Consider the following 24,424-nt stretch of genomic DNA (forward strand, 5'->3'; position numbering starts at 1 on the left):
TTTTGAACGGCATAAGGCTGCTTGCATTATATGATGTTCATAATATAATGATGAATTCATGACCTTAATATTAGTATGTAGCAGTAGTCACATATAAGTCACTGAAGAAAGCATAGCTTGACTACTTTTATTTATGTTTCTCAGTCTTTCATGCTTTTTTTATTTGAAGACACACACATAAAGAATAAAACTCACAACTCTCAAATAAATGGCAAACCAGTAACAGATTTTTTGTCTGCACTCCTCAGAAACATTGGCCTCAGGCTGTGTTGGTGTGTGGCTCAACAGCAATCAGAGGTCATAATTTCATTGGCGGTTAGCATCAGGTTTAATTTTTCTAGCATGTTACATTTACCAAAATGTCTGGTTTCAGTTATACTCAGGCATTGACTGAATTCGCTTTGAGCTGCGTGATGTCTTAAGGTACCTGAGGTTTATGGAACACATATGCTAATTGTTTTTAACCACTTTCCTTTCTAAACACAAAAATGTGTTTTTTGAAAACCGTATAACAGTAGTTGTTAATGACAGTACTTATTTCTTACATTAAAGTTCTTACAAGTAGGTAAAAATGGTGATTTAACGAGACTGCCACCTACTGATTAACATGGTAGAAAAATGCCCCAGTGAGGAGAAGTGGTGGTTCTTAAAAGGGAAAAAAAAAAAAAAAGGAAGAACAGAAGGAAGGAAAGAAGGAAAGAGAGAGAAAGAGAAAGAAAAAGAAAGATGCATTTTTCATTTTTAATAAAATTTTGTTATTTTTTTTCCAAAGTCCTGATTATAGTTTATTTTATTATGTTACTTTTTTATTCTTTTTCACTTCAGGAATGTGATCAAGTTCATATAGATGATGTCTCATCTGATGATAATGGTCAAGATCTAAGGTAAGAGACTTTAGATCTAAATAATAGTCTTCATTTAGCATTTCACTTGCTTAGATTATTAGAAATGAAGTCTTTTCTTGATTAACATTGGATATTTCTTGCCTCTAAATAGCACATATAACTTTGGAACAGATGGCTTTCCTGCTGCAGCAACCAGTGCTAATCTATGCTTAGCAACTGGTGTTCGAGGAGGAGTAGACTGGATGAGAAAGTTGGCCTTCCGCTATAGACGAGTAAAAGAAATCTATAATACCTACAAAAATAATGTTGGAGGCAAGTAGCTACAGTAAATATCACATATCATGCTTTTGTTCAGACAGATTGTTGTTGCTGTTCAGGTGTTTTAGTCATGTCCAACTTTTCATGATCCCACTTAGATTCTTCTTGGTAAAGATACTGGAGTAATTTGCCACTTCCTTTTCCAGCTAATTTTATAGATGAGGAAACTGAAGCAAACACAGTTAAGTGACTTAACCAGAGTCGCACTACTAATAAGTGTCTAAGGCCAAATTTGAGTTAAAGAATGTGAATCTTCCTGACTCCAGCTCTAGCATTCTAACCACTCTATCAACTTAGTTGCCATCAGGCACATTAGATACTTTCAATTCTCAATGTAACAAAATGATTTCACTTCTTAGAGATCATTTGTTTATAACAGCACTTGTTAGTTTATTTTCTCTCCAGTGATCATTCCATCTTAAAAATCTTGTCCCTTGTCTTTTACTGCCAAAAAGAGCATTGGACTTGAAGTTATAAAATTTGATTTTGGATCCAGGATCTATAATTTGTGAGGAACATGATTTAGATCTGTCACTAAATTTCCATAAGTCCCAGTTTCCTCATCTCATCTAGAAAATGTGAAAATAAAGTAAGATAACATGAACAAAGTAATTTTTTAAAATATTAATAATAATGATAATGATAAACATGCTAGATAACAAGTTTTTGTCATTGTGGTGGGTAGTAGCATATGAGAGAATGGAATACTCTTTGTCTCTAAATATATGCTCCCAGGGAGAAAGGATTGTTTTTATCTTTGTTTTTGTAACCTTAGAACTTAGCATATCCCTAACACATAGTAGGTGCTTTTTCATCAATCTGCTTACTCCTGTCAAATCAACAGGTCTGCTTGGTCCAGCCAAAAGAGAAGCTTGGCTCCAGTTAAGGGCAGAAATTGAAGCTCTAACAGATTCTTGGTTAACACTTGCACTGAAAGCCTTGACACTGATTCATTCTAGGTAAGTGACCACATTTAGAGAGCATTTATGGCAGGATGATTGAAAGAGTGTTTACAGCAAAATAAATATATCTATGGTTTATCCATAGTTAGCTTTCAGGTGGGTTTCATTTGGGGAAGTTAATTTTCAACATTTTTTTCCCCTGGTTCTCACAGGACAAACTGTGTGAATATTTTAGTAACAACTACTCAACTTATTCCAGCCCTGGCAAAAGTCCTGCTGTATGGATTAGGAGTTGTGTTTCCAATCGAAAATATTTACAGTGCGACAAAAATAGGTGAGCTATTTTTATCATCCACTTTTCTGCTGCAGGCTGCTGAAAATGAAAGACAGTCAATGAAACCTTTATCTGATGACTATGTAATTAGTTAAAGAAGAATCATCTGAGCAATTTTGTTTCATTTTCAAAACTGGCTTGAGAATTCAGGGAAATAAAAGTCATATAATCCATGTAGTTAGCTGTGTGTTTTTCATAAGCCTTCATATATCTGAATGTGATTATGGTATATACATATTTGTTACACTTCACTTAGTATCTATTTTGGATAATATAATGTCTTTTTTTCTTATTTTAGAGTGTAAAGAGCAAACCCCTTTTTTTCATAAACTAAAACAAGCTTGCAGTAAAGGCTTAATGTAGAACAAAAACATAGCTACACTAATATTTTTTGTTTAAAAATTTGTTGGCTTGTTTTATACTATTCAGTCCAACAGGTATTAATTTGATATCCTGCATCATCCTAGGAATTATAAGGAATATACAAAAAAAGGTCTAGGAATACAACATAGTTGGGGGAAAAAGATATACTTATCTGAAAATAATTTGAGATAATTAGGGAGAAACTCTATTCTAAAACATATGATTTTTATATTAAGTGATTATAAAGTTAAGAAGAGGAAAGCTGAGTTTGGACCAGAGTAGTGTGAAAAGGGATCATAGGAGAAGTAAACTTTGAAGGATGGAGAGGAGAGGAAAAAAAAAAAAAAAGAAAAGATATATGAGGGGAGGAAGAAGAGGGACAATATGCCTGCAGTCATGGAAGAGCATAAACAAGGTATATTTAGAGAATGGTAAGGATATATACGTTTTTATGATTAGTGTGAATATCCTGAAGACAGATAATTTAAATTATAGCAGGGTTTGAATGGTATAATAAAATAGTTTCTTTTTATTGTATTTACCTTAGAAGACATTGCAGATTCTTTAGCAGGGAAATTGCATGATGGTGGAATCAATTTAGTATGATCTAGGATAGAGAAAGAGTGAATACAAGGAAAACATTTAGTTTATTGCTAAAATCTAATTGTGAGGAGATAAGGTGAGCAGTATGAGGAGAGGAGTTGGCAATAATATACTATTGCATTGAGATTATCAGTATATTTATCATTATTGATCTTGGTGAGATAAATTCCAGCAATTTTTGTTAATATATTAATTCCTGCCCTCAAGAATTCATTTTTTAAAGTCAGTCCAATGCTATTTAATAAATCAACATATCCAGCTCATTTTGCATCATTCCAATTTTATCAAATGTCATCTTTGAGTCCACTTGGTTGATTCAACAAGTATTTGTTAAGCTGTTACTATGTCCTGAGCACTATGCTAAGCACAAGAAAGTTAGAAATAAAATTCCTGTCTCCAAGGAGGACCTATGTATGTATGTTTGTATGTGTATATGTGTGTTTGTACAGATATAGATAAAGATAGTCTAAGGAGAGAGAACATGTAAATTATTATGTATGAACAAGATATATAGAAGGTAAAAGGGTAAGGCACATATAGTATGAGGAAATGGGAGAAAGCCCTTTATAACAAGTAGAATTTGAGTTAACCAGAAGGAAGCCTGTGAAGCCACAAGACAGAAGTGATAAAAAGAGAACATTTGAGGCATGAGGAAGCACCAATACAAAGGTACAGATCTGAGAATTAGAGTCTTAGGCTTTACTAATGGCAAGTAGGGCAGTATACAAGGATTATAAACTTATATAAAAGGGAAATATAGTATTAGAACTGGAAAGGCGGGAAAGGACCAAGTTGTAAAGTGCTTTAAATACCAAAATATTTTATATTTGATACCAACAATGGAGACCAGTTTTCAAGGATATTCAAAGATTGTCTAAGAAGGAAGGTACAAGCTGCAAAGAGAAGACCTCCATATATTTTATTTATATAGAGAAAGCAGGCATTGTTTATCAGTTTTTTGAAGTGTTTTAGTATTTTTCTAAAGACATATTAATGAAATTGTATTCTTTGAATACATACATACCAATCCCACTCTGTCAGATGCAAATGAGTGTTTTTGAGGCAAAATACAAATATAAAGCAGACATTTGTTTAAGCAAACAGGTAATTTGTTCTTCTGTATATTTGATACTTATTTGAAATGGATGCAGGCACAGCTCAGCCATTCACATTTTGAAACCTATTTATAAGCCATGCCATTGTCCACTAGAACAGGTCTATTTGCATCCGAGGACTCAAAGACCTAGTTTTTTTTTTTTTTTTTTCCAGGAGACAATGCTTGCATTAACTGCAGTGCAGGGCAGACAGTGCCTCAGACAGACTGTAGTCTAAACGAAGGTCTGACATAAGAAAGATAATGAACAGATAAGCTGGTAGTCTGTATAGAATTACCTTGATCCTATTTTTTCCTTTAGGAAAGTGTTTTATTGAACTCTGGTTGTCTAGGTATGGGATTTTCCATTCAGAGCAAAAACTCCCATTTTTTCTCTATTCTGCTCTGACATATTTCAAAAGCATTCTCACAAAAATATCTCACGAAAAACATGACAACCTTTGTTTTCAAAAGAATCTGATAAGCATATCCTAAAAAGAATGGTACACTTTAGATTAAAAGAACATCCTAAAATTTTTTCTTTGCTACAATAGAAATAATTCTAATAATATTTCTCCATTTTCATTTATTTTTAAATGTCAATGTAGTTCAAAACATTATTGCTTTTTTTGCATCTGTACATTAAAGATATTCTGGGAGAGCTGTATATATGTGGGTATGAGTGTTTGCTCCCTACAAAAGGGGGTTTACTTGCTTTTACTCTAAGCATCATAAAACAAATCTTAAGACTCAAGATATATCCATAGAATTGTACATCTTTGTCCTCTGGACACACATGCACACACATATACATGCACATACGCATGCAACAAAAGAAAGTGGTTTTTGTCTGATTTCCCCAGTTCCCTCAAGTTCGTATTTATTCAGGTCCTGCTAGTGAGAAAATGTTTCCTTCAGAGTCATTTCTATACACATGTGAAAAAAAAAGTGAGGAATATATAAAATTTCAGATAATTCGATTGATGAACTAATTCTTTGTTCTGGAGGACTAAAATAACAAATTTCTCCATATATCATATTAATTTAAGCATAATCTAGTTGAATTTTAAACCTTAAGTATATGGTATGCACTAGCAAAATGTGAGGCACCTTTTATTGACAACATCATTGTGTGACCATTTATTTTATTATTAACATTCTGTTGCCCTGACTTTAAAAGAAAATTAAGTTTGTTTCTACTTTTTTCTGTCCTTTAGGAAAGGAAAGTTGTTTTGAGCGAATAATTCAAAGGTTTGGAAGAAAAGTTGTATATGTTGTTATAGGAGATGGTGTGGAAGAAGAGCAAGGAGCAAAAAAGGTAATTTTTTCTTTTAAGCAAGTAGGTCTTTTAAAGCCCTGCTTCTTAAACTTTGGGTTATGACTCCATATAGGGTCTTTAACTGAATGTGGGGGTTGCAAAATGATGATTTATCGCCAGTAAATGTTTTATTTGTTTACTTTTCTATGTATAGATATACCTGGGATTGCATAAAAATTTCTTGGTCAAAAAGGGGTCACAAATGGAAAAAGTTTAAGAAGTCTTGACTTAAAGGACATTGAAATATTTTTGGAAAAAGTATACTCCCATGAGAGGAATTCATCTTTAGATGTTAAATTTGTCTAATGATAGCAGCTGTTCAACGAAGCATTTATTTCCCTTCTCTGGATTAATAATTTAAATGTATTCAATAGAAAATATAAAATGATGCAATTTTCCAAATGCAGGCAGTACATGAAGGAAAGGGTTTCTTGATTTATTCTGCCCTAACACATTATTTCAAAAGCATTTTTATAAAAATAGCTCACTGGACATAGAAATCCCCTCCCCCCCCCCCTTTTTTTTTTTTTGCTTTTTTTGTGAGACAATTGGGGTTAAGTGACTTGCCCAGGGTCACACAGCTAGGAAGTGTTAAGTGTCTGAGATTAGATTTGAACTCAGGTCCTCCTGACTTCAGGGCCAGTACTCTATCTACTGTACCATCTAGCTGCCCCCTAGCAACCCTTTTTTAAAAGGAATATGATGAGCATACTATATAAAAAGTAGACTTTCAATAGAAAGAACCTTTTAAAATTTTTCTGTTGTTGCATGAAAAGCAATTGTAATAAATTTGTCCCTTTTCCATTGTGTTAGGTAAAGTTTCAGTTGTTTTTAAATGTTACTGTATTTTGAAATATTATTGCTTTTGGCAATTATACATTTAAAAAATTCTGTTGTAAATATGTATTTTTGATATAACCCATGAAGATCTTTTTTAAGAGCAGTATGTCTAAAGGATTATTACAGTCTTATTTTATAAGTAAAACTTCTGTCTCTCATCTTAAGGTGTCCCATCTTGTGATATCACCTTTTCCAGAACACTGGTCCTCTAAAAAGCTGAGCATATTCACAGGGCCATGTTCTTAAGCATTGTATCCTCTTCTCAGATGATCCTCACTGTCATACCAGCAGATAAATGTAATTCATCCATAACCTTTTATTTTATTTCTTTGTATCTTTAAAGATATTGGGGTGGACTTTTTCCTATCTGTAAACAAACACATATTTATTTACTTTGTCAAGCTTTGTTTTAACTTCAAGGGAAAAGGAAAGTTGGGATATCTTGAATCTGAAAGAAACTTCCTAAACCTCAACAGTACTTTGGTTCTGGCTCTGATTATAGAAATATGCTCTAACTTTACTTCCAGATCCTGGTCTATAAAGGTTTAACTTAGCAATGTGCAACAACTCCCTTAATCTTTGTGTATCTCATTTTTTCACATCTTTAATCTAGATAATTGTCCATTCTTGCCTACCATATTATTAATTATATTAAAATTTAAATAATGTTTCACAGAGCAAAAGTGAATTAAATCCATAGAAATCCATATTTTACATATTATATGCTATGTTTTGTTGTTTCCTGCTTCAGTCATGTCCAATTCTTTGTGACCCCATTTGGCATTTTCCACACTGTAGTTCTTTGTCACTTCTATTTCCAGTCCATTTTACAAATGAGGAAACTGAAGCAAACAAGTCTAAATGATTGGCCCAGAATCACAAAGCTAGTTAAGTGTCTAAGGTTGTATTTTAACTCAAGAAAACCCCAAATGAGATCACAAAAAGTTAGACACAACTAAACAAAATGACACCTTTACGTGGTGTTTTTATATGGATATAATTTCAATCCTGGCATCTGAGATAATTTCAGGTCTGCTTGAGATTTGGCTGTACCAAACTGTAATTCCTAGAATCTTCCCTGTACCAACTAGATTTAAATGCTGAAAAAGGGCAAGTTCCTTACTTTGCCTTCTCATTAGCTAATACTAGTCCAAGCTTAATCCAAGAAGGTGAGCTCTACCAAGAATTTGCAAAAATGGTCTTAGAATCTAGGGGATGATCATAAATTTACAAAGGAAGCTAGTTGTCAAAGTAAATTATAGATTATATTCTGTAACATTCAGTAATTTAGGTAGTGTAAGTCACTGTCATTATAGACTAATTGTCTCAGTTTCCTCATTGTCCAATGACATTCTAGGGAAACCCATCTGCTTGTTCTATCAGAGTTGAGCGCAGTATAGTGAATCATGAGATTTCCCAGATTGTATTAGAACCCTCCAAACCCAAACGCTTCCTAATGACCCGACAGTAACTCCTGAATGTAGTCCAGATTCATTTCATCTTCTTGGCAAACCCTCGAGATAGTGACAATTCAACTACACTGGACCTCCTGGAGTGTCTTCATGGAGCCTATTACTGGCCTGTATTTCAGGAAAGAGAGCCAGGATTGAAGTGTATCAGTGTTTGCCAAAGTGGTCACTTGCCAAGACATGGGTCTGCCTCAGAAGCTGGTATGTTTTACTCTGGCATTCTCTGGAAAGGAAAAATCCAGGATAATCTCTATTAAAGATACCAAAATGATGTCTTTCCCCTTGTTGTGGCCAATGTGATGAGACTGAAGCCAGCCACTAGCAATGCCAGGAAAAATCAGTAAATTCTGTTTGACCAAGTCAAGAATACAGTTAGTGAATTTTTTTACAGCCCTTCTAAGACCAAGTTTTTATGTAACTTAGATGTGTATACATATATGTATACATTTAAATATGTGTGTTTAAGTAATATATATATCTATATATATATAACTATTCTTTGTGGGATATTATTATGTTTTCTGATATATATTATGAAAATATTCATTTTTGCTACTTAATCATGCAATACTTTGCATGTAATGTTTGTTAATTTTTTTCCAGTGTTACTGATCTTTTGCTCTTATAGTATCTTCATTCCCAAATATATCACTTCCTCTTCCTCACTTCCTCTTCCCCTTCCCCTTTAAAGACAAGGTGGAAGAATAATCCAGTAAAACTAATCAACTATTCCATTGAGAGAACAAACTCATCTCTATTTAACAAAATTCAACAGATATTAATGATGAAGCTTGACCCAAAAGAAGAGAGGAAATTTAGCTCCTGTCTTCTTTGCAGCCTTTCTCAGTCATTTATAGGAATTTAATTTTGTTCAGTAACAGTTAACAGTATTTAGTTTCTTTCCGGACAATTTTCTTTCATAAAACACCAAAACATGAGATTTAGAGATATAGGGGAATAAAGGTTAAATATGATGACACCTCGTTCATCTGTCTATATTTTAAATGAGAATTTGTATGTGTACCAGAAATCCAAAGATATGTGCCTTATTTGTGCTTTTTTGAGAGACAGTGATATTCAAAAACCTTCTAAATGCTTACCAAATGCTTAAAAGACAAAAAAGCTACCCTCAGGGAATTTAGATTCTGTCCAAGAAAAAGCAACAGATTTAGAAAGATATTATTATTGTTGTTGTTCACTTCTGAGGAAGAGCAGTGACAGCACAAGGATGATGTCTGAATTTGATTTAAGGAAGACAGGGATGTGCAAAATCATCAGCCTCATATAGGATAGATAAAGATATAAATGTCTACATCCACATACACACAAAGTGAAGGGGAAAACATTAACAAATTAGGGTGAATCAGGAAATTTCTCTTGAGGGGTAACATATGAAGTAAACTTGGAATAATGTTCCAAAAAGTACTAGTGAAGAGTGAAAGCATTTCAGGCATGAGGAACTGCCCACTCAAAGGAAAATGATGATATCTATTATAAGTGAACTCAGTGCATATTTTCCAGAACCAGTAAAAATCTCCCTACTGGTTTTTTATTTCAAAATGCCAACTAGTTCCAACAAAAGATGCAGGTGTAATGAGCCCATCACTTAATAAAGTATTTTATTTTACTTTTCTTTCATATCTAAGTATTCATTTCTTTTGGTCATTCAGTAAAGGCACAATATTCCACTAGTTATGATTTTATATGAATCTAATAAAGAAGAAAGGATCTGATTTTTTTAACTCAATAAATTGTAAGAGCGATGCTTTAATCTTAAATAAGAAATATTACAAAAACCTAAATTTGGGGAGAAATAAATCTATAAAACAGGTGTGTTACACTATATCTTAAAATAAAATAAATTATTCTTCACTGTAGAGAAATTCTTTGCTTTGCAAAAGGAATTTCTTTAAATAGCTAGCTTCCCCTGTGCACTAAAAATGTTTTCATTAACAAAAAGAAATTCACATCCCAATTCTTAAGAAAATGTCAATTAGAATTAAGTAAGGGCTATATAGATATAGATATAGATAGATAGATAGATATATGTATTGAGTACTGTCTGTAAATTTGTACATGGGGGGGGTGGGAATTATACCTCCAAAATGTAGATCATATTATATCGTTTTGTTTCCAAAATTAAATGACGCTAATAAGCAGCTGAGGTAGCAGCACAAGATTTAGTACTGAGCTATCCTGTAAAAGCAAATGCTAGTTTACATCTCTTCAGAATTTTCCCTCACTCCCACATTTCTAGATGGCTTTGTTTAACCTGTCAGTCTCATATGTCCCTTTACAAACTAACACAAAGATTTCTTCTTTTCCTTCTAGAAATGTCTTTTATCTCTTCAAATAATGTTTCCTTGCAACAAATGATTTAGGGTGAAAAAATGCAAAGCAGAGCAAGTTTTGTCCTTTGTTTTCTTTATTAATGGTCAATGAGGTAGAAGTCTATGTAATGAGAACAGAAGCAGAAATCATCCTTATGTTCTTTGTTAGTAAAGTCCTTGAGTTTTCTTCAGTAATTTAATTTAATGCAGCCATTTCTAAAAATGAACACCCTTTAGAGAGGCACAGTTATGAAAGCATGTCAAAAAAAAACAAATAAATAGGACAAACGATTCTTCTAAGAGTATTTTTTTGTCCCCAGAATAGGGAAGTCTTGGAAGTGCTGTACCAGCCATGGAATAAGAAAGGTGTTCTTATTCTATTAAATATTAACTTTAAAAAAATATATTCAGATGACTATATGTCCATGTAATTGGTTTTCTTAAGGTTTCTATGAATTTCTTTTTATGCATTGTAAGAACAATTGTGACAAGGGGTTGCTAGATTTACCAGACCATCATTACCAGACCATTCTGGGTCCCAGGAAAAAAAAAAAAGGTTAAAAATTCAAGGAATAATAGAGTACTGAATTTGGGGTCAGAGGATCCACACTGAAGTCCATACTTTGTTTCTTTTATGGACAATTTCATCTTCCTGGGCATCATTTTTCTTATTAGTAAAAGGAGTAAACTAAATGATCTATAGGTATGTCCTAGCTCAAAATCTTATAACTGGTCTAAAGCCACATCTCATCTTCTAGCATGCAATATTGAGGGCAAAAAGAATCTGATTTTTTTGGAAGCAAAGCATGCTTTATAGAGGAATTGGAAGTCTACGTATTTATTAAGTAAAACTAATAAGGCAAATGAATGACAAATAACTTGGAGATTAAATTTGGATCAATTAAAATGACCCCCTTTATAATGACATGGATTTTAAGATTTTAAAGTAAAAGTTGTATTTTATTTTGTAATTTTACAACTGTATAACTTGTTTATATTGCAAATAATTATGTGAAAAATCAGGAGAGAGAAATTTAAAAATAGGAACTAGACCTGTGAATCCACTGTGATGGGGAGATCCAGGGTAAGGAAACTCCCTCTCCCTATGAAGACTAGCATTGTTTATAGAATACACTTTTAGAGAGTTGCTTAGATAATTAGAAGTTAAATGACTTGCCCCATCTTGTTGGTTCTAAGGCCAGTTCTATATCCACTATGCCACATTGCTTCTATAATAATGAAGACTTCAAAGAGAAATTTTTTTCTCCCAAATGCTTGATTCATAGAATTAATAAAACATACATTGCTTAAATGCTAAAGTCATGGACTGAGCAATATGATACAGCAGATTGATAGCTAATAATTTATAGTATGTTTTTGTTGAGGAAGGAAATATTTTTATTGCTTCCAAAAACTATATTTCACAGAATTAATTTTTCCTCCTAAGGAGGCTGTTATCTGGTTAAAGCCTTCTTTTCTTCTAAAGTCTATTTTATTTTCCTGGAAGGGGGTAATGAAAATATAACCAGTCCTGGGTCAGGAAGGCCTTGGTTTAAATTTGGCTGTATGACATTAGCCAACCATCTCATCTCTCTGATACCCAGTTACCTCATCTGAAAAATGAGAACAATATTGCTGATACTAACTATTTCACAAAGCTCTGAGAAAAGTGTTTTGTAAGCCTTAAAGTGCCACAGAAATGGTAAATTATTGTTGTCCATTTCATATGTTTCCCAAGTATATGATGTACCCAAAGGTCACAGAAATAGGCTTACTTACATTTATTTTGCATCCCCCAACATTGAAAATGGTCCTTTGAACTTGTACAAGAATTAACATAGAACCCAAGAATCCTTAGAATCCAAGAACTAACATAGAATCCATAAGCTAGAGTGGTCCTTATATATCATGTAGGCTAATCGTTTCATTTTGAAGATGAGGAAAGAGACCCAGAAAGATTAAATGATTTACCTAAGATCATGCATCTATTAGTTGCAGGCTTAAGACTAGAAAAAGGACTCCTCCCATGATATCACTCTGGTTCTTTGGGTATGTTAGATGAATAGATAATGCCATTTCAAAGAATAAGAATACACAATGTACCTGCTGGCCCAAAACATTCATTCCAGCTGTATTTTCAGAGAATTATAATACCTTAACAAACATCCACTCTAAAACACCATAAATTTTTTCTTAAAACACTTCTGCCAAGAGAATCCTGAGGAATGCTATTCTATTTTGGGATATTTATTTATTAGGAGGTTTTCCTTATGTCAAATCAAAATCTCTTTCTCTAGCTTCCAACTCTTGTCTTCAACTTATTTTTTAGAACCAAGTAGAGAATATTCAGTATCTTTTCCACACCACAGCCCTCCAATACTTTGTACTGAAGATTGGAAGAGTCTAATGGTACTGTTACATAGTATGGGAACTAGATAGACTAGACTCTTCATGCAGGTGACTTTTGTTGGAGCAATCATTACTTTATTGCTATTCAACAGATTAGGGACCTAATTGTGAATCTTCATACCTTACCACTTACTACTAAACCAAAACAAATCTTCCTGTCCCAGCTGTCCTTTATCTATTGTCTCCTCCTGCTTCTTAAGTTGGAAACTATCTCACTTTTGCTTTTGTATTCCCATTTCTGAGCACCATGTTTGGCATTTAATTCTTTGTTGTGGTTCAGATATTCACTTGTGTTCAAATCTTTGTGATCCTGGGCACCATAGTGTCAATGGGGTTTTCTTGGCAAAGATACTGGAGTGGATTGCCATTTCCTTCTCCAGGGATTAAGGCAAATAAATAGAGGTTAAGTGCCTTGCCCAGAGTCATAGAGCTAGTTAATGACCGAGCCCAAAGTTGAGCTCCAGTTTTCCTGACTCTAGGCTCAGAGTTCTATCCGTTCATTGAGTCAATTAGCTGCCTCTGACATATAGTAAGGATTTAGCAGATTTTCATCTATCCATTCATCCATCACTGCCTTAAAGTATGAGCAATAGGGGAAACTTCAGAATTATTTATTCTGACAGAAAACTTCAAGTTTTCTCATTAGAAGTGATGCATTATAATAATTCTCTTTTTTTTATAGGGAGAGAAACCTTGATGCTCCATTCAATCTGTCTCTTTGCCTTTCTGTCCACATGTCTCTTTCTCTCAGTTTCTGTCAGTATCTCTTTTTTTTTGTCTCTTTCTGTCTGCTTCTCTCTCTTTCTCTCTGTGCCTTTGACTGTTTTTCTGTTTCTGACACTGTCTCTGTTTCTCTATCTATCTTTTATTAAGCGTGTAGAAATTACTCACTTGATCTCATTACTGACCAGTATGGGAGCGTTGACATGCTCTATTTCTGCTGTGGGTCAATCTGCCCCTCAGACAACCTGGGGGCTCACCATATTGGTGCTTTACTTTTCCTAGACGCCAGTGAGCTAAGCCTACTGCAGCTCCACATTCCCAAACTCAAATTCCACCAGCCTTAGAACTCCCATAGCAGTTATTACAAGTAAAAAATATAAACCCACACTACCATGCCTAGGTTATCTCCCATTTTCATCAGACTGTTAACCTAGTCATCAGAGCATTAGCTTTGGATTCTGCTTTATCAAGCCATTCTTGGATAGAAGATGCCATTTAATCCTCTCAATGTTTTAAGCATTTCTAAGAGTCTGAGTTGCTAAGAAGGCATTGACTTGGCTTAGTAGAGGGCAATTCATCACAGGAGCTTCCCTGGATCACTTAACTCACAGTTCTAGATTCTACAATCCTTAGCTTAATGCTAGTGAAAATTATTTAACTTTGGATCACTTTGGATTAATATGCCTAAAAAATGATTTCTACTCTTTTTGCAAATGTGATTCTGTTTGTGGTACAGAGCATGGTCATCATTAGGTAGCTACTGGAAGTGGTAAATTGTATGAATTTGGTGAGTTGTATGAATCTCACAGAAGGACAAAAATTTGAGAGGCAACTTCTTTTATTGTATCCTCAAGCACTAGTATTTGAATTAACTGTTATCATCATACCACCTTCTTCCTTCAATTTATAACAAGAGAATTAGCCAAGATGGTACTAGCAACCATACCATTCTGTGAATATAGCTGGATGAGGGAAATTTCAGACAAAATAAAAATCTATAGAATGTTTTTAAGTGCATGAATACAACAGAAGAGGGGGGGTTGTTATTTTGTTTCCTGAACTACTTCTTTATCTATCATGCAGGAAAGATCATGTAGCCATTATGGTATGATGAAAAGAGGAGAACTCTGGAGTTGGAATCCATGTGTCAATATCCTATTTTTGTTCCTCATGAGTTGTATGATCTTGAGCCAGCCATTTAACTAAATAAAGATTTAGTTTCCTTATCTATAAAAAAAAAGGTGATCTATCACCTCTAAGGTCCTTTTAGACTTGAAATACTACATTGAAATATAAAGCTTTTTCACAAATATTGAATTGTGTTATAGTGATATTAAGAATTATATTAAGAATCCCCTTGATCAAAGAAAGGAATGAAATTCATGATGGTTACCATAATCAGCTATCTTGTTATTCTCAAAAACATGAGGGTCTTTAAAATATTATAACCATTTTAGCAATTCAGATGGTAAAACCAAAGCAATGCTTCCTTTCATTGATTGTAAATCTCCATGGGATGGTCTGAGGATGCCAAGGTTTCATTTTATGACCTTAAATGAAAAACATGAAACTTGGGCAAAGATTCGTACACTTTATGAGATCTCATTCATGATGTTAAAAAAGATATTATTATTCCTAGAATTCCAGCGCTGGAATGGGATTCAAAGGTAATTTGTCTGAGGCTTTCTGAGGCTGCATTGGCGTGGGTGCGGGGGGGTAGGGTGGGGAAGATAGCTGGATCTAGAGTCTAAGAACATGAGTTCAACTCCTATTTTTGAGGTTTCCTATCTATGTGATCTTGGACAAGTGACTTTAATTCCCTAGACCTTTCCTGTAAATTGAAGGTTTGAACTAGATATCCACAGAGGTCCCCTCTAGTCCTAGATCTTATGGTCTTGGATTTTAGTCCAAAATACGAATTTTGTCTATACCCAACAAACTGAGACCAAAAACCTCCTATCTTAGGGAATTCTTTATTATACAGATATTCCATACAATTTCCTTTTCTTTCTTTCTTTCTTTCTTTCTTTCTTTCTCTTTCTTTCTTTCTTTCTTTCTGTCTGTCTGTCTTTCTTTCTTTCTTTCTTTCTTTCTTTCTTTTTCTTTTGGGACAGCTCTTATTGTTAGGTATTTTTGCTTTATACTGAATTAAATATGTCTCCTAGTAATTTATGCCTAATAGTCCTAATTCTACCTTCGAGAACAGAGACTCAGTCAAACCCTTTCCCAACTTTCAAATGTCAAAAGAAAGCAATCATGACCCCTCCTCCCAGTTCTTTTGACTAAATATTCCCAGACCCTTCAACCACTCTTCATATAATGTGGTTTCTAGTTTCTCCTCACAATCAAAATCTGGAAAGAATTTCTATGTTCTTGAGATCCCCTCTTTGTCAGTAATGAAAATGGAGTTAATGCTGGAGGCATGAATATGAGCCTGTATAAATTCTTACAGACTTTATGAAAGTTTTGGGTTTGATTGTGACCTACATAGAGAGGATTACGATATGAGCTTCTCTATTCAAGCAGTCTCCCTAGCTTATTTCCTCTTAAGGAATGTAGGTGAGATATATATTCATTGCTTTCCTGTAATCCCTTGATTAATGCATTGTTCTCATTGAACCAGTTGTGGTAGAATCATTTTTCAGTACTTCTAGTGCTTATGTAAGCAGCTTAATAGATGCTCACCCATTCATTGCTCATGTGAATATCTGCTGCAGGAATTTGAGATTTCTCTGGAATTCTTCATTAGTCTATTCACTAGGAGTTTCAAATTAAGCTGTCTAGTAGTGCTCCATCACAAATCGCCAAAATACTCTGCATAAATTGCCAAAAGAAAAAGAAAAAGCTCAGCATCACATAGCTTCAGTAATCTTCAGGATGACACTGAACAAGACACTTAACCTCTTTCTAAATTCAGTTTTCTCATCTGTTAGAGAGAATTAATAGTGCTTTTACTAATGTTCTCTGAAGGTTTTTGTGAGGAAAGAGCTTTTGTAAACCTAAAATCCTTTATCAATATAAGCTATCATCATTGCTCTTGACATTCCACTAACCTGACTACAATCAGATAATCAAAGAATTCACTGGTTTTCTTTTGTTTTATAGAAAAATAGTGATGATTGTGAGTGATTTCTTATTTGGAAATATTGAACTATGAATTTTTTGTCATTTTCCATGTTTGTTATACTACCACATAAATTCTTGCAACACTCTAAAGCCCAGATTCTTAAATTCTGCCTTAAGATCCCATTTGAAGTCTTATAACTGAATGTGGAGAAACAAAATTAGGATTAATTATCAGTAAATATCTTATTTATATGGTTATTTTGTATACCTATATACCTAGGGTAGCATAAAAATGTCTCCAGCAAAAAGGGATTGTGAGTGGAAAAAGTTTAAGAAGCCTTGCTAAAGAATATATACATGGGTGTAGAACAGCTTCTACAGTCATCATAGGATCAAGAACCTAATGTTCTTTCAGTTAAATGGATTTCTCCTGTTTTTTTCCATTTTTTTTAACTTAAGTTTTATGGTTTTAGTTTTGGCTTTGACCTCATGGTCATTTCTAGATATAACTTACCTGCTCCACAGTGAGGTTTCTTATTAACAAAGAAAAAGTGTTAAGTAAAACCAGTTGCTAAAGCATCGTCCCTTAGCAAAAAAAGGTGATAGACTTCCTCATCTCTGGGGCCAAGGTTAACCATTAGAGTTATAAAGCTTTCAGCTTTATTTTATTATTTTTCACTACTGTAGTGATAATGTATAATATTTTCTTAGTTCTACTTACTTAACTCTGTATCTGTTCATGTAAGTCTATGCATATTTATCCAGATTCTTCATATCCACTGCTTCTTGCATCACAGTGATGTTCCTTGTGCCACAGTTTATTCAGCTATTCTCCCAATGATGGAGGTTTTTTATACAACTAGTTAGAAGGATGAAAAGAAAGAGGAAAGAGCCAATTGAGATGATAAGAAATTTCTGACAAAAACTAAAAGTGTAGTTTGTGAATATCATAATATTCTTTGGAGAACAAGGAATTCAATAAATCTGAACTATAATTATTTGTACTTATTATTATATATACATATTTGATATGATGCTAAAAAAAACCTTTTTTTTTTTTGCAAAATGGATAATTTTGACCACTCCGTTTTTGATATATTTAGAATAATGTGTCATAAATTTGGAGTTAGAAGGGACCTAAAAGATCTTGTTGTCAATTTTATAAAGAAGAAAACAGGCTGAGAAATATTTTGACTTGCTAAAGGACACATAGGTTGCAAAAAAATATAGAGATGGAATTCAAAGCAAGGGTCACTGATTTCAAATGCATCATTCTACCCTATGATGCTGCCTGTCATTTACTTGGCAAATGAATGCAACTTTCTTGCGCAGATATACACTTAATACTGATTAGTGAATTCTTAATTCTCCTTAGAGGATATCAATCAATGTCTTAGATAATTCAAAAGAATTTGTAATCTAAAAGCCATTTATAATTGATGAAAAGACTTGTCATTTGAGAAATGTCAAATGTCAAATGAGAAAATGTTTAAAGATTGGTAAAGAGGAAACTTGGATTGACTGGGATGGATGTGGGATAAGATCTCTGTCTTCAGCTGTCAGTTTTATAATTCCACATATTGGAAGATCTATCATGGACCAGAGGGACTAGAAATTTTGGAAGCGGAGAGGGGATTCAGACCATATTAGAATTAATGAAATTAGTTATAAAGAATTAATTTTCACTCAGTGTGAGGAGAAATTTCCTAATAATTATGGCAATCTTAAAACAGGGGCAGCTAGGTAGCATAGCGGATAAATCACTGAGCTTGAAATCATGAAGGCTCATCTTTAGTCATCTTGATCAAATTTGGCCATACTTACTAAGCCTGGACAAGTCACTTAACCCCATTTGCCTCAGTTTCCTCATTTATAAAATGAGCTGGAGAAGGAAATGACAAACCTCTCCAGTATCTTTGCTCCCCGAATGGGAGGAATACTTCTTTTAGAGTTGTATAAGCCAAGGTTTATTATAGATATCGTAGAGGCAATCAATGCATTAGATGAGAGTTGGACCTAATTGAGGGAGGAGGTTTAGTACTTAGAGAATTTGACTTGAAATCAAGAAGACTCAAGAACTACTTCAGTCACTCACTATCTGTGTGATTATGGGCAAATTATTTAATGTCTCTGTACCTCAGTTTCTTCATCTGTATAATGAGAAAGTTAGACTCAATCTATTAAGCCCTTACAGCTTTAGAACTGTAAATCCTATGATCCTATGAAATTATATCAGATGTCCCTTCCCACAGTGGGATTTTATATGATGATTAATAAGCATTTCTCAAACTCTTAGCACTAAAGCATTGTGCCAAACACTGGAGATACAAAGAAAGTTAGATTATTAATTAGACATTGTATGAATTTAGTGATTTTTTTTCTATATTTTACACAAGTAATCTGATGAATGGTCCCCAGCTGTTTAAATAGTTGAGATGATCTGAGATCATGCTGAGTAGTAAGTTTCATATTGACTTTAAGAGAAATCTATCAAACAGATACATAAATTGATGGCAGTACTACTTTCAATGTGCCAAAAATTTACATTTTGACGTTGCTCAAATTTCATAGAACTACATTTGTAAAAAACACTACACTTTAGTTTCATGCTGTTTTTTCTTTTTTTTTGCTTAAAAAAAATGTTTGCCCTCTGAAAGAAAGGTGATGGTTATCTCTTTGTTATTTATGGAAAAATATCTTGCTGATACATCAGAATTCACAGTATTTTGAGCAGTAAGACTTTATAATCATATTTTCACCCTTCATAGATGAGGTCATCTGTGTTTTTTCCTGTTTTTCCTGTTTCTGGTTTATTCAGGTGGTGCCCAAGCATACATATGGTTAAAACCCCCTATTTCTAAGCTTCTCTTAAAATAATACAACTTAAACATTCATTTAAAAAGTTTCCCATATGGCAATGCCATTTGGAGGTCATTGCAAAAAATAACCAGCATAAACTACTGAAACAAATTTATTTTAGATATGAGCAAAACTAAGTTTTGATATGCTTAAATCACTACAAACCACAATTACATGAATTGTTACAAACTACTAGCTATTTATAATTTAAGCTTTGACATAGTGCTGTATAACTGTTTCAAAAAGCCCAGAAGTTTTCCAGACTTTCATTCCTAGCTAGTGTTTTCTTTTAAAATAAAATCAATAGCCGTATTGCAATGAAAACATTTCTACTTAAAATCTAATTGTGTTCCTGATCAAATCATGAAATCTTTCTGTTTTCTTATCTATAAAATGGGGTAGTAACAATAACCCTACTTCACAAAGTTGTTGTGTGGACAAATGAAGTTACATATGAAATGGACTTTGCAAACTTTAAAGTGTTATTTTAATAGTAATTGTTATTTAAAATCTACATATTATTTTCTTTAAATAAATGGGCTCTAGGTAATTACTGTTTTAAAATTAATTCATTCTAAGAAAGTCTCATATTCAAGGAGATATTTTTTATTTTAAATAGATGTGATAATTTTGGCAATCAATAGGAGGTTTCCAAATTAATACAAAAGAAATGATAAAAACACTTTAATTGATGTCTAAATAGAGATGGATAGCATGCAAAAAAAAAAAAACTCATTGGGTAAAGTTCCATTTTCTTACATGGTTTTAATTTTGTTTTTGTTTTTGCCATCCACAGCATGCAATGCCATTTTGGAGGATCTCAAGTCACTCTGACCTTATGGCTCTTCATCACGCCTTAGAACTGGAGTACCTGTAGCAGCCAGAGAGCACTTTGAAATTCCCCCACATCCTTATGTCCATGGACAATTTACAGGAGGCCTGTATCTTGTGACAGCATTGGACTCCAAAAAATTGTGGTTTCCACATGCAGATACGCAGCTGCAATTGGTCTTAACCTATGCCCTTTCAATAAACAGAGGACCATGCCTTTTCCTTCAGAACAGCTGTCGATTCTAGTACTGTGAATCCAATGGGAAAAAGACAAAAACCATGAGAATGTCCTGACCATGTGTCTCTGCCACGCTGGCTACACGGTTCAAACCTGTGAAGGAAGAAAGATCCTGAAAATGCTTTGATAAGTAGCATCTTCAGTGTGACAGAAACTGCTTCTTCAGTACAGCAAACCTGATTGCACAATGAAGACTGGGATTGCTTTGTTTTGTTTTTTCCTTTCTCAATACCAATGGAGTGATTTTCTTGTAAAGAAGGTTGACTTTTGGGTGTCTCCTCCCCAGGGTACTCTGTACATCTCTACTTATTTATGAACAGACTGTGTTTTTGACATTAAGTAAAAGGAAGGACTTTTGATGGGAGTTAGGTGCTTTCAAACCTCAGCCTCCTGATAGACACAGCAAGTATTTGGATTTTAGCACATTGCGAAGTAGTTTAAAGTATGTTTAATTTAAACAGATGTGTACATCACTGAGACAATCATGTACAGGAAGAATTTTTTTGTGTAAATTTGTAATAATGGATGATTCTTTTACATATCGTTTTAGGGAGATGCTATTGAAAGGTAGAAATGCCTTGCTAGTGAAATATAAGAGGCAGCATGGGCATAATGTCTCATGATGCACCTTATCAAAGGGTTGGGTATAAATATGTAGATAATGGATTTTTTTTTAGATAAATTTGTCAAGACCAAAAGCATGGATGTCAAGTGTCAATCAGGATTTTGTTTTGTTCTGTTTTATTTTGTTTTTCTAGCTGTTTTCTTTCCCTCGGTTCTTCTGCCTAAATAAAAAAAGTCCTTTATTAAAAACAACATATCCAGAGCACCCCCTCCCCATGAAGTTTCTCAAAAGAGTTAAAGAAGGAAACTTAACACCTCCCTTTTATAATTTCAGCACTAATGTATGATATGTAGCTACTTGAAAAAAATTAATCAAATGCCTCATCCCACAGAAAGAATATAGAGGCTAGATATATTTTATTAAAATGGTTTGTGGGTTGGAGTCTATTAAAATTTTCATATAATCAGAAAATCCAAATCATTCTAGTGTTTTCATTCTTTTGTTAAAGAAGATAAAGAAATATCATAGTTCTTTAGAACTGAGCAAAAATATGTACCCAATCTTCTCTCCCTTCCTTCTTTTCTCTTTTCCTCTTCTCTTCCTTTTTGTCTCCTTCCCTTCCCTCTCTTCCTATTTCCTTCTCTCTCTTCCTCTTGGTTTTTATTCCCCATATCAACTTAAAAAAGCAAGATAATCATATATGGGGAAGTAAAGGCTGTCACATTTCTCTACCTGGAAGTTAGTTTCTGCTTTTGACATTCAGTTTTTCAGTAAATCCCTTTTCTTTTCTTATATCTTACCCTTTTCCTCAAATCACTCTAGCGAGGATTTCATCTCCTCTAACTTCTTGAAAAAAAAAAGCACCAGCTAACCAGAAAAGCTAAAGAGCACCTCCATCCACTTACTGAGGATTCATAATGCTGCTACTAGAATTAGTCATTTGTGAATTTCCCAAATTGCTTTATTACCAACCATATTAGACTTTTTATTTTTTGCTTGAAGCAAAGACAGATTGGCAGATTGTTTTTAATCTTGTCTTTTCTTTTAATATTTCTGTAATCAGTATGCAGACCGGGGGAAAACTTTTTTTTTTTTTCTGGGCCTTACTGTATTGAAAAAAAAAAGTGTGTTGTGTCCACAATTGTGTACAGGATTTTTCTTCATTAATTTTGTGTTTAAATTAATAAAATTGATTTGTGAAATATTGAATACTTCCTCTTGGATTTTGTCTTTGATATTTCTATGTCTCCTTAGCCTCCTCTTCCCCCCCACCCAAATTGGGATCCTGATACAGCAGGATTTGGATGGTCTTTAAAGTTGGATGCCTTCTCATGTCTCAACAAGGGAAGCTACATAAATAAATTGCATTATAATGATTATTTATAAATCCCATGTACTTATAAATTATAAAGCAAGTAACTACTACTTTTATCAGTAAGAATGAGTGAAGAAACCCAGAGCAGTGAATGTACCAGAACTGATTCTATATGTTTAGTTTGTCACAATGGAAAATGTATAAAGTAAACTAACTATAGCATTATAAGACGCTATTTTCTGCTTCAGAGTAATTTGGCTCAGCAAATATTTATTTGGTACAAGGTGGAATTGTCGGATATTAAAAATAACAAAACAAAATCCCTGCATGGTTGGGGAATTTAATGAGAAGATAAGACCCATAAAGAAATACGTAAGTTATTAAAGTCACTTTCAGACACTTTCTAGCTGTGTATTCTTTGGCAAGTTGCCAAAATTTCTGGTTGCCTCAGTTTACTCAACAGTAAAGTAGGAAAGGGTTATTGTGAGGTTTAAATGAGATAATATTTGTAAAGCACTTATTTGCTTTACAAAGTATTGCTATGTAAATACCAAGTAAATGTTATCATTTTAGCAAAAAAAAAAAAAAATAGAAACTAAAGGAATGTCCATTAATTTTAAAAAGACTGAAAAAGTTAGAATATATTAAAATAATGGAATACATTTGTTAACAAATTATTGAAAGGGATGGTTTCAGAGAAACCAAAGAAAACTTGTGAACTGATGCAGAATGAAGGGAACAGAACTGAGAGATAATTATACAAAGACAATAGAAGGGTTAGGACAATCGACTCCAATCAACACAATGACTCAGCACAGTTCCAAAAGATTCATGACCAAACATGTAAATTACCTCCAGATAGAGAAATGATAAACTTAGAGTGCAGATTTAAGCACACATTCATCTCCTTTTTTTGGATATGACTAAAATGGGAATTTACTTTGCATGACGTTTATTTATAATAATGGGTAAAAAATTTAATTTCATAAAGTTGCTATGTTTTAAAAGGTAGGTCTTTGTGAAAATGTGGTTTCAGTCTATTTAGACAGCGAGACACAGAAACTAGATTAATGAATGAAAAAATAGATGAATTATTCAAGTGTATATTGATGGTTAACTTTCCAAAACTAAGTACCTATATCTCCTAACCAGATTTTAAATTACTTGAGGACCAGGGTCAGGTTTTTCTCATCTTTGTATCCATAACAGCATCTTATGATATCTTTTTGAACAGAATGGGATTATAATTATCTGTTGATTGATCTTAAATCAGATGATTTATCCATGAGAAGCAGACATGTGATTGTTCAAAAGGTAAGGTGAGATAAGAGAAGTGTTGCAATTCAATCTGATGAATATTTATTAATGAATGAATGAATAAAAAAATGCCTATTAAGTGCAAAGCATTGTGCTAAGTTCTTGGAATACAAATAGAAAAATATGGTAGTCCCTGCTTTCAAGGAGATGACATTTTAAGTAAGACAAACAGCATATATAGAAAACTTCAGGCTAAAGCACAGGGATCTTTAAGACAGGTCATAATGGGTCTACAACACCTACAAAAGCATCCCATAAAGCATCTCCACACCAATAACTCTGCTAGATGATAGCTGGACATGTTGGATTAGAAGCGGAGCTAGTATCCTGGAGTTTACAATCTTGAAAAAGAATATGACGCATACCCAAATAAATATAGTAAAAATGGTTATGTGTATCAGAAAAGTGCTTCATGAATTTCAGAGAGGAAACCATCAGGGATGAATGAAAGAAGATTTCCCTTCCCAAACTAGCCCTTAAAGGAAGGGTAAAAAGGAAATAGAAGTGATCTAGGTAGAGCCCACAAATAGAATCATGATGTAAAGGTCAAGAATAGTGTTCGTCTCGTATTGATCTATCATTTACTATTCAACACTTGAGCAAATTGTGAATAGTAAAAATGGAAACAAGGGGATGGCAGTGCCAAGGATGATGATATACAAATTTTGGGGTTCCTGGTCAGGGAA

The 24,424-nt window shown here is 33.6% G+C and overlaps 1 protein-coding gene across 1 annotated transcript in view; it reads left to right on the forward strand.

The window, feature by feature from the left end:
- EYA1 (EYA transcriptional coactivator and phosphatase 1) overlaps window positions 1-22,315 on the forward strand; it is a 151,461-nt gene extending 129,146 nt beyond the window's left edge. The window contains exons 13-18 of the mRNA XM_031946269.1: window positions 826-884; window positions 997-1,157; window positions 2,008-2,122; window positions 2,278-2,399; window positions 5,676-5,776; window positions 20,269-22,315. Of these exons, the coding sequence (XP_031802129.1) occupies window positions 826-884; window positions 997-1,157; window positions 2,008-2,122; window positions 2,278-2,399; window positions 5,676-5,776; window positions 20,269-20,349 (639 nt within the window). The 3' untranslated portion in view covers window positions 20,350-22,315. The remainder of the gene's footprint in view (window positions 1-825; window positions 885-996; window positions 1,158-2,007; window positions 2,123-2,277; window positions 2,400-5,675; window positions 5,777-20,268) is intronic.
- Window positions 22,316-24,424: the final 2,109 nt, after the last annotated feature.

Source organism: Sarcophilus harrisii, chromosome 1 (genome assembly GCF_902635505.1).
Source record: "Sarcophilus harrisii chromosome 1, mSarHar1.11, whole genome shotgun sequence".
In the NCBI taxonomy this organism is placed as follows: Eukaryota; Metazoa; Chordata; class Mammalia; order Dasyuromorphia; family Dasyuridae; genus Sarcophilus; species Sarcophilus harrisii.